This window comes from Austrofundulus limnaeus, unplaced genomic scaffold (genome assembly GCF_001266775.1).
Source record: "Austrofundulus limnaeus strain Quisiro unplaced genomic scaffold, Austrofundulus_limnaeus-1.0 Scaffold2033, whole genome shotgun sequence".
Taxonomy (NCBI): domain Eukaryota; kingdom Metazoa; phylum Chordata; class Actinopteri; order Cyprinodontiformes; family Rivulidae; genus Austrofundulus; species Austrofundulus limnaeus.
In genome coordinates, this window is record NW_013954435.1 from 15,935 (window position 1) to 27,013 (window position 11,079).

General features: G+C 45.8%; 1 protein-coding gene across 1 annotated transcript in view; it reads right to left on the reverse strand.

The window, feature by feature from the left end:
• Positions 1-452: 452 nt before the first annotated feature.
• Positions 453-11,079, reverse strand: part of eml6 (EMAP like 6) — a gene marked incomplete at its 5' end in the record, with an annotated part of 19,105 nt that continues 8,478 nt past the window's right edge. Inside the window, 24 exon segments of the mRNA XM_014034286.1 lie at positions 453-1,581; positions 2,754-2,854; positions 2,922-3,075; positions 3,422-3,525; positions 3,613-3,775; positions 3,857-4,029; positions 4,101-4,289; positions 4,418-4,532; positions 5,163-5,320; positions 5,405-5,613; positions 5,723-5,896; positions 6,331-6,351; positions 6,624-6,722; positions 6,805-6,934; positions 7,013-7,091; positions 7,163-7,289; positions 8,571-8,772; positions 8,857-9,024; positions 9,106-9,194; positions 9,276-9,407; positions 9,479-9,631; positions 9,708-9,849; positions 10,524-10,651; positions 10,718-10,829. Coding sequence (XP_013889740.1) covers positions 1,557-1,581; positions 2,754-2,854; positions 2,922-3,075; positions 3,422-3,525; positions 3,613-3,775; positions 3,857-4,029; positions 4,101-4,289; positions 4,418-4,532; positions 5,163-5,320; positions 5,405-5,613; positions 5,723-5,896; positions 6,331-6,351; positions 6,624-6,722; positions 6,805-6,934; positions 7,013-7,091; positions 7,163-7,289; positions 8,571-8,772; positions 8,857-9,024; positions 9,106-9,194; positions 9,276-9,407; positions 9,479-9,631; positions 9,708-9,849; positions 10,524-10,651; positions 10,718-10,829 — 3,147 coding nt within the window.

Below are 11,079 nucleotides of genomic sequence, written 5' to 3' on the forward strand. Positions count from 1 at the left end.
GATGGATGGATGGATGGATGGATGGATGGATGGATGGATGGATGGATGGATGGATGGATGGACCACTAATAATCTCAACCTGACTCTGCCTCTAGATGAAAGACTTTCTCCATGTTGTAGTTTCAAACCTCCCAACAGGAACATCCATGTTGTTCAGAGGCCGATGCTGGGCTGGGAGCTGGATGGGACTTTTCATAATCRGGAGAATCTGGCCTTGGGTCAACCCCTCTGGTAGAGTTCCTTCCATTAGCAGCTGTTTTTCTGCTGCTGTCCCTTCATGGAGAGCAGTCAGTTTGTGTAACCAGTATGTGGATCACATCAGGTCMAACCCTTCATACATGAGGCTTTGTGTCAGATTCCTGCCACCATGATGGATACGAGTTCTTGTTCTGGAAAATATGTGTTCAGATCTTAGATCTAGTTTTACAACAGACACAACGGACACACAGGAACACAATTGTTCTGTCCTGTAGTTTTATTCATTTATAAAATAAATGTCACAAAGTTGATCCATTCTGACTTTCAGATTTTCTATTAAACAAAGAATCAATTAAACAATTAAAGAGGAACTTTAATTTCTCCTCCTTGACACTCCATATCCCCAGAGTCCAGGAGTTTCAGGATTGCCACATAGGAAATGACAAAATATCGTTCTCTCTCTTTAAATCTACTCTATTTTGACCAAAATGCGGGCATGTGTAGTGTGGACACACAAAGTCCAAAACACTCATATATTTAGGCTTTTTAAACACTATTTATCACATATCATTTAGGACCAAAACTTTCATAGAACTACAATTATCATCAAATATCTGCAGCACAGAGTCAGAATGAAACTAAAGATTGTTACTTTCTGCAGAAGAGTCTAGCCTCTTGTTTTGTTGTTTACTTAATTTAAAGACATTTCATATTTGACAGAAACCAGTTCAGACTGAAGGAATCGAACYGTTGGAGCTACAGGAACCTAGATGTATTACAGAAGGACCAGCAGAGATCATCAGCTGGAGTCACAAACAAACATTTTAACATTTAGTTCTTACCAAATACTTCTTTGTTTTTCTTTGTTTTAGAGGTAGAGTTTATTAACAAACTAGTTTTTAAAACCTTCAGTTCTTAATGTCTGTCACAGATCTATATTTCCTTTGTTTTACTTTCATGCAGGGAACTACATCATCATCATCACAAAAAGAAAAAAAAAACAAATGAATTTAGCATCCACATGTGTAAAAGCCCTAAATTGTTACAGCACCATGATCTTATCAAATGTTTGGTCAGAGGTTGTAGAAAAGGCACGAACACAGGAACACGCTACATCACACGGCTACATGGCTGCTGGAGCTCAAACATTTCTCCATCAGTCTAACAAAAGAAAAGACCTGAAACTTCATCAGATGCAACAAGGAAAAGCCTCTGTGCCAGAATAGAGGTACTCCACCCTCTGTCAGCAGCAGGAAACTGATCCAGAGTCAGTTCAGAGGGCATAAAACCAGACTTCTGGTCCTTCGAGGACAGTAACAGGAATCTGAGGACAAGCGTTCATCTGGACTCCCAAAACTTCACTGACATCTCCACACAAACAGGCTGCAGGGAAAACACACAAAGAACATGAACAAGTTACCCCAAAGATACCCCAAACTTATCCTGAAGTTACCCCAAAGTCATAGTGAAGTTACCCCAAAGTTACCCAAGAGTTATCCCAAAGTTACCACGGATTTACCCCAGAGTTACACCAAATTTACCCCGAAGTTACCCCACACTTACCCTGAAGTTAACCCAAAGTTAACTTAAAGTCACACCAAACATTACCCTAAAGTCACACTGAAGTTACATCAAAGATACCCTGAAGTTATCCCAAAGTCACACCAAAGTTACCCCAAAGTCACACCAAAGTTACCCTGAAGTTATCCCAAAGTTACCCAAGAGTTACCACAAAGTTACACTGACGTTACCCCAAAGTAACACAAAAGATACACCAAAGATACCCTGAAGTTACCCCCACACTTATCCTGAAGTTACCCTAAAGTTAACTTAAAGTCACACCAAAAGTGACCCCAAAGTCACTCTGAACTTACACCAAAGATACCCTGTAGTTACCCTAAAGTCACACCAAAGTGAACCCAAAGTTAACGTGAAGTCAAACAAAAGTTACCCTGAAGTTACTCCAAAGTCACACTGAAGTTACACTAAAGTTAGCCTGAACTTACCCCAAAGATACCCCTAAGTTACCCTAAACATACCCCAAACTTACCCTGAAGTTACCCCAAAGTGACACCAAAGTTACCCCAAAGTCACACTGAAGCTACATCAAAGATACCCTTAAGTTACCCCAAAGTCACACTAAAGTTACCCCAAAGTTAACGAAGTCATACCAAAGTTACCTCAACGTTACCCCAAAGTCACATCAAAGTTACCCTTAAATAACCCCAAAGTGACCCTGAAGTTCTGCTTTTTTAGTCTTTTATTCTGAGTGAGTTGGTAGTCCTGTACTTTGGTAGTCCTGTATGTTGGTGGTCCTGTATGTTGGAGGTCTTGTATGTTGGTGGTCTTGTATGTTGGTGGTCTTGTATGTTGGTAGTACTGTATGTTGGTGGTCCTGTATGTTGGTGGTCTTGTATGTTGGTGGTCCTGTATGTTGGTGGTCTTGTATGTTGGGAGTTCTGTATGTTGGTGGTCTTGTATGTTGTCCTGTAGACAATAAGGAACACCCTAACAGAACCATAACCCTATCCTGGTGTGTTAAATGTGGTTCTGACCTGCAGTCACTGCCTCCAGCACTGATGACATGTTTATCGTCACAGGAGAAGCGGATGTTAGTCACATGAGGGGAGTGACCGAAGTAACGCTTGTGTTTGGCCTGGAAAAAGAACAGAACCAGTTTGAACCTGTCTGGACTAGAGGTTCTGGAAGAATTCTTGACTCACATATTTTTCAGTGCAGGGGAAGTCGAAGAGCTTGATGAGACCGAAGTCGTCTCCGGTCACCAGGCTGAGGCCGGCGTGGGAAACGCAGGCGCAGTTCACGTTGGCCTTATCGGCGTTTCGAGGCCAAATGCCCAGAACTTCATCCCCGAGGATGCTGGGAAATAAAACCAACTTCCTGTCAGGGCCTATACCTGGGCTAGATCTAAACTGAAGCTCAGATCTGAAACAGGAAGTGATACAGCCACAGTATTCCTGCTCTGGACTCACTGCTGAAATCTGCTTCTTCATGTTAGAGACATGACATCAGACATGATGATGTTGTCAACATGAATAACTTGAATACATTTTTTCTTCTTCTGCTACCTTTAATTTAATTTACGATTTGTATTTTTGTTGTTTGTTGAATTTATGTTGTTGTTTTTAAAGAAAATGAATAAACTTAACTAACTTGAATAAAGCCATCTGTGAGCTTCGTGTGAAACGGGTCTGACGAGTCTCACCTGGTCCAGCTTGCCCAGGTGGTTCTTTCGATAATGGGTAGTTCTGTGACCATCTTCCCTGATGGAACCATGTGSACCTGTCGGGTGTAGGTGCTGGTGGACACCTGACAGAATGAGGAAGACAGGAAAGCTCAAAGGTTACAGGAAGAGCTGTGGTGCTTTGTCTGAACCGTCTGCAGGTTTGGACTGACCTGGATGTGTTTGCTGTCAGCAGAGAAGTCCATCTGGATCACAAAGCCGGGGATGTCCTTGCAGTAACCGATTCGATTAAGTGATGAGCCAAGAGAAAGGTCGTAGAAATCAACGGCGCTTTCAACYGAACCCACTGCCAGGAACCGGTTATCCGGGCTGAAACTGAACCACAAGAAGCTCAGCTGGTTGAGGAGAATGGAACACAAGTCCAGCTGTATTTCCTGCCGCAAACCCGACATTTACCGGATATCCTGGATGGAAGCACTGCGGTCCCTCTTCTTGCCCCAGACGGTGAGTGAGTTGACGAGCAGGACGATGAACTCTCCGTTCTCCATGCCGATGGAAACCATCTCTCCGTTTGGACTGTAGGACGTGCACTTGGCAGGGTGACCCAAACTCACCTTATTCAGCAATTTCTGGAGCATAAAAACTGAATTAATGTCAGCTGCTGGGTCATACGAAGGCTGAAGGAGCCAGGATTCTGTACCTTGTCAGCCAGGTCCCATATCCGGATGGTCCCATCATCGCTGGCTGAGATGAAGACATCTTTGAAAGGATGAGCTCCTAAGCCCCAGATCCCTCCCTGAGTGTGTCCGTTGATCATGGCGTTGGACGCAGCATTCTTCTCTCCAACCTCTATGATCTCACCATTTTTTGTTCCCACCAGAATCTTACCCTGAAAAGAAAAGAGCCATCTGAAAACCGCTCCAGAACAAGACTTCAGACCCCCCACTGAAAACTCCAGGCGTTTCCGGTTCTGACCCTACAGGGTGAGATCTGTTAGAACCAGTGTCAAGGTTTTACCTTGCCTCTGCAGACGGATCGGACGTTCTCCACTGGCTGACCGGTCTCCAGCTGGAAGGCCCGGCAGCGCTTCATCTCCTGGTCCCACAGCTTCACGGCTCCCCCCTCTTTGGTCCTGTGGAACAAAACCCCAGACTTGATCAGATCATTTGGACCTGCAGGTCTCAGGGGGGTCTGTTGACAGTAAGTTAGGTAAACAAGAGCTTATGTTGACATTCTTGTGAAATTCAGATTTTATTTTGAAAGTGTTACTTCCCGTTTAGCCTTGATATATTTAAGAAAAAAGAGATTAGATACAGTTTTCTGAGCGAGCTAGCTGTGTCTACTGGAAATAATATGAAAACGATRTAGAAAAGTTTTAGTATTTTTGCTTGAAAACATTTTTTCAGATTAAGGATTTTGTTAAATTTTACAGTCTTCCACCATTACTTCTCTGATAGTGCTTCAAGAATGACAGATAATGGATCTGTTGTCATAACAATCAGGGTCTCGAAGGCCCTGAACCTGGATCAGCTGGATCTCAGACTGATAAACTAGATCACGTGGCCTCTGGTGACGGGTCAAGTTCATGAGACCAGACCAAGACAAGTCCAACATTCAGGAGCAGAAATGTACTGGCTCCAGCACCTGGAGACAGATTTAGTTCCTGATCAGCTGGGGATAGGAGGAAACATGATTAGTATCTGCAGATCCAACAGCTGGACACAAACATCAGAACCAGAACCAAACAAACAAATATACTCACGGGCGTTCCTTGCCTCCGGTAACGATGAGGCCGTCCCTCAGCGTGGTGTACATGGTGAAGACCGGACCGCTGTGAGCTTTGGCCACGACTCGAACCAGGAAGTGTTCCCTCCAGACGTACACATCTCCATTGATGGCTCCGGTAAACGTCAGGTTGTTCTGAACGACACAAACGCTGCTTGACCACAGACTGAAACCTGCAGCTGGACTAAAAGGTGACTTCAGAACTTTAGAACTTCTTACAGCTCCAAATGCCACGGACAGCATGGTCTGCATGCGGCTGTCCTCCACCGAGCCCAGCACACCTTTCTTATACATGAGCGACCCTCCAACCAGAGTCCAGAACTTGATGTGTTTGATTCCCACAGACACAAACTGGGTGTCAGAGTCGGGTCTGAACTCCACCACAAAGATCCGCTCAGAGTGGCCCCCTTTACTGGTCACCTTAGATCCTAACAGAGACCCAGAGTCAGCTGGTCGCTCCTACACTAAATCTGTTAAAGTACTGCTCCAGGACCCTGGGATCCCAGTGAACCCCCCAAGGTTCTAGATGGAACTGACCTTCCTGCCACCTCCACACTGTGATGGTGTGTTCTGGTTCCACGCCCACAGACAGCAGAAGCTTCCCGGTGGCGCTGAAGTTCACGTAGCCGACACCTTTAGCATGAGAGCAGCGCAGGATGGACAGGGTCTGCTTGGTCACCGCGTCCCACACGTGGATGGATGGAGCAAGACCTGTGAGGAGAAACCGGAACTCTAGAAACCACACGTCCAACAAGAGAGTCCATGGATCTGTAAACCTGGACCTGAAGCACAGACAAACCTCTAGAACCAAAGAACCCAAACAACAAGGAAGGACCCCCACTAGGAACTGGAACCAGAACTGGAACCAGAGCTGTAAAGACTAGGTTACCAGATGGGTTCTGAAGGGATCTGAAGGGAAGGATGCTGCTAAYGAGTACAAACAAACTGCAGAATCTGGTGGAATAATTAACTTTATGATTAACTGAATCATTTTTAAATCACACAGGTCACATTTATGGGACCGTCTCTGATAGAATTGACTTTGACAGGCTCAGATCTGATCAGGATCCTGGGTGCGGATTCTCACTGAACCCTTCCAGACCACACAGGTAAACAGACAGAACCGCGTGTGATGAGACTCTTACCTGTCAGGTCAGAGAGGTCACCTGGTGATGAGGTGAAGAGATGACAATGAGGAAGCAGTGAGAAAAAAAACAAGAAGATGTGATGGACCAAAGCCTCATGCTGAGAGAATAAAACCAACCTGTGCAGTTCTCAGGAGGTTCTCTAGAACCTGAACCTGATAACTATATTTACTGCAGACAGAGYAGGTTTAACATCAGAACCACCAGAACCAAGACCCGTCCGTAAGGGTTCTGGTGTAGGGGTTCTGGTGTCGGACCCGTCCCGTATACAGGGTTTCTGGTGCTGGACTCACCGATCTGGCCCGTGGCAATGATGTTCTGGTACTTGGGGTGTTGATTGACAGTCAGACAGAGGATGTCGTCGGTGTGTTCCAGATAGAAACTTTGAGTTCCTGTGAGGACAGGAAGCAGGAAGTGTTAGGCCAGCAGCAGCAACTAATCCTTTCTGAGAAGCTGTGGCAAAGTTCTACAGACCAGCAGACAGGTTCTGGATGATCACAGCAGCAGCGGTGTGGAAGATGATGTCAGCACCATCGTTGAGGTAATGCAGGTTGTTGCGGCAGTCAAAGCCTCTGTAACCAAAGATGTGTTCCAGAACCAGCTCCTAGCAATCAGCACAAACAGCAGTCAGATGGAGGGTCCAGGTTCTGTAGACCCTATTTAATGAGAATTAGGCACTGACCTCCACCACCTTCTTCTTCTTGGTCACGTTGTTCTTCAGCAGCTTGTCAGGCAGCGGAACAGCTCGGCTCACAGGAGGCCTGAACAGGATGAGATCATTAAGCAAAAACCGTCTGAACTCATCAAGTGGTGTATTGTTGAAGCAGCTTACCTCTCCTCCACAGGAAGCTCTCGATGTTGTAGGTGAGGTTTGGTTCCTGACATGTTCCTGGTACTTGCTGAATAGATCTTAGCTACATAGTCCACCCCTTTCTCCCAAGCAATGTCACTGTCATACCCTGAAACCAAGAAAGATCCATCAATCATTTGACCAAAATGCAACAGATCCATCCATCTTTCTCTAAAATGCAACAGATCCACTGATCATTTCACTAAAACGCAACAGATCCATCGAGTTTTTTTCTAAAATGCAATAGATTCATCGCCCGTTTCACCAAAACGCTACAGATCCATCAACCATTTCACCAAAACGCAACTGATCCATTGCCTGTTTCACCAAAATGCAATGGATGCATCGACTCTTTCACCGAAACACCACAGATCCATCAATCATTTGACCAAAACGCAACAGATCCATCGATCTTTCTCTAAAACGCAACTGATCCATTGCCTGTTTCACCATAATGCAATGGATGCATTGACCGTTTCACTGAAACACCACAGATCCATCAACCGTTCCACGGAGATGCCACAGATCCATCAATCATTTGACCAAAACGCAACAGATCCATTGCCTGTTTCACCAAAATGCAACAGATGCATCAATCGTGTCCCCGAAACGCAACAGATCCATTAACTGTTTCTCCGAAAGGTAACAGATTCGTCAACCTTTTTACCAAAACACAACAGATTTGTTGTCTGATCAATCGAAATACAACATATTTACTGACTGTTTCAGTAGGAGGGAAGGTTCTGGCTGTTTTTGTGCTCATGCACCAAACATCAGTTCAGATTACCCAGCCTTTTTGGAGTCTTTGGATGGTGTCCTGGAAGGGGTGCCACCTGGGGATTCCCTTGTTCTGCTGGGTGACTTCAGTGCCCATGTGGACAATGAGTTATCTGGAAGAGGGTGTTTGGGAGGAACTGCCTCCCTGATCTGAACCTGAATGGTGTTATGTTATTGGACTTCTATGCTAAGCACGGGTTGTCCATAACAAAGATTTGTTTGAGCAMAGGGTGRTMCATAAGTGTACATGGTACCAGGCCACCTTCGACCAAAGGTCGATGAGTTGTTTTGTAATCGTGTCATCGGACCTGCGGCCCTAAGTCTTGGACACCCGGGTGAAGAGAGGGGCAGAGCTGTCAACTGATCACCACCTGGTGGTGAGTTGGATCCGGTGACGGGGGAGGCTGCCGGACAGACCTGGTAATCAAACGTATAGTGAGGGTGAACTGGGAACGTTTGGAGGAGCCCCCTGTCAGTACGTTCAAATGTGACTGAAGACTTTATTTGGCATTTCCAGCTTTAAATGATGGCAACTTCAACACAGAAGATGATCCATCATTTGAACCTGTGTCACCTGTCTACCTGTCCTCTCCTTCCCTCCAGGTGAAGTTACCTCCGTCTTCCTCAGAGTCGTCATCTGACTCCTCGCTGTCCAAGGCTTTGCTCTCTTTGTGACCTGGTGGTTCTCTGGTCCAGATCATCAGCGCAGTGTCGGCTCCGCCCACAGACAACAGCATGGAGTCGTCATTAGACCAGCGGACATTTGTCACATTGGTGCTGTGACCCACGTACTTCTTAAACTTGGCAAACTGGCCCTGAGGAAAGTATTTGGACCATTAGAACCAGAGCTAGAAACCATCAGAACACAGTCGGGTCAGGACTTTTGGTTCCAGCCTCACCCTGGATGGGAAGCTGAAGAGTTTAATAAAGCCGAAGTCATCTCCCGTGGCCAGAAGTTTACGATCTTTGGTGAGAGAAGCTGCATTAATGAAGCTGAGAGTCTGCCATATTCCTTCACAGGTGGGACCCAGAACTGAGGTCCAGGTGGCCCAGTCCAACTTCTCAAACTGGACACACACACAAAGAATTTCTTGACAAGAAGTTTTACCTACACAACTGGACCTGAAGAACCAGAGCTGGTTCCTGACCTCGGCCACACTGATGCTCTGTTTGTGTCCTCGTGGAGCCTCGAAGAACAACTGCTCCTTAGCTCCAGTGTTCACCTGGAGCAGTTTACCTGCAAACAGCACAAGGCTTAGAACTGCTGGTCCAAACCGCTGACAGGTACAGGTAAGCTGCAGCAGGACAGGTGACTGACCTCTGGAGTCCCAGTCCATGTGAGTGATGAAGCTTCCAGCTCCTTTACAAATGCCGACCCTTTTACTCGTCAGGATGTTGTAGATGTCCACAAAAGAATCATGGGAAGCCACGGCCAGGTACTTGCCTACATCTGCACCACACAGCTGATTCATTAGAGGCTGGATTGACTGTGTGTCTCACCTGTGTGCTGAGTTCAGGTACCTTGGGAGAAACGAATGTCTGAGATGAGATCCCTGCGGTGGTGAAAGGTCACCATGTCCTCCAGCGTGTCTGCGTTCACCACCATGAAGCTGCCGTCGTTCAGACCCACAGCCAGAGCTTTACCGTCCGGAGAAAAGGCGCAGCACCGCCCGCCTGGCAGGTAACAAGAGACCCACGGGTGAAACAGGTGAGTCAAACACTAACAGGTGTTTACTGAAGCTGCTCTCACCTTTCTTCAGTTTACGGACAGCAACCATCCTGTGATTGGCTGACAGCTCCCAGATTCTCAGAGTTTTATCATCGCTGACGGAGGCACAGACAGGAAGTAGGGGATGAACTGCCAAACCCCACACCTCCCCTTCCATGTGACCCTGAATGCACCAATCACAGAGCTTCAATAGGCTGTCAGGATTACAGTAGCCTCATCATCATCCAGACTTAGCAAAACACAAACGTCAGTGAGCTCACATTTTTCTCTTTAAAACTGAAACATATAAACTCAGCATAAAACAATAGGTTGCCTTCAGGCCCAGGTCTCCCTTGAAAAAGAGATCTGCGATCTCAATGGGACTTGCCTGGTAAAATAACGGTAAGTAAATAAATAAATAAATAAATAAATAAATAAATAATAACCATGTTGAACCATCAAACCAAAACATCAAACAGAACCAGATCCATGTTTGATGTTTTGGTTCAGATTTGGTTAGTTGGTTCTGTTTGATGGTTTGGTTGGTTGGTTCTGTTTAATAGTTTGGTTAGTTGGTTCTGTTTGATAGGTCTGTTTAATGTTTCCTCCACCTTGCTCAAGGGCCCGATGTGGGGCTGGTTGGTTCAGGGAGTTGAACCTGTGACCTTCTGATCACAAACTCATCKTCTCTAACCTCTGCGCCACCACTCCCATGATAAATACTTGTTAGAATTTTCAACACATTTTCTTTCTGCTTTAAGAAAATCAGTTTTACGATCACAGGAAGTTAAGATTGATGATGTCATCACCACAGGTGGAGATGTTTGAGTATGTCGGCCCAGTCTGACCCACACTGACCTGAACCAGCAGTGTCATTGGCCCACTCTTATCGATCTCCAGGATTTCTCCGTTCTTGGTTCCGAGCAAGATGTGACCGTGACCCAGAGTGATGGCTCTGATGGACGGGTTGTCCTCCAGCAGCAGGCCTGAAGGAACACACAAAAATCAAACCAGCAGCAGAAACTACAGAAGCAGCTGAAAGCAGTCCAAACCTTTAGAGGACGGAGATAAAGCAGCTCGCTTTATGGCATAGGTCTTCAAACATCGCTCAAACATGTCGTCCCACAGCTCCACCACGCCGTCCTTCCCCCCTGTCACAAAACCCTGGACAGTGAACACAACACAGACGCAACAACAATAAACAAAACAAAACAACAACAAACAGAAAAAAACATGAAAATAAAAATGAACAAACAGGTGCAGTTCAGGGGAAAAACCTGTTTCCCTATCAAAGTGGTTAGTTTTATTCTGAATAGATGAATGGATGGATGGATGGATGGATGGATGATGGATGGATGGATGGATGGATGATGGATGAATGGATGGATGGATGGATGATGGATGGATGGATGGA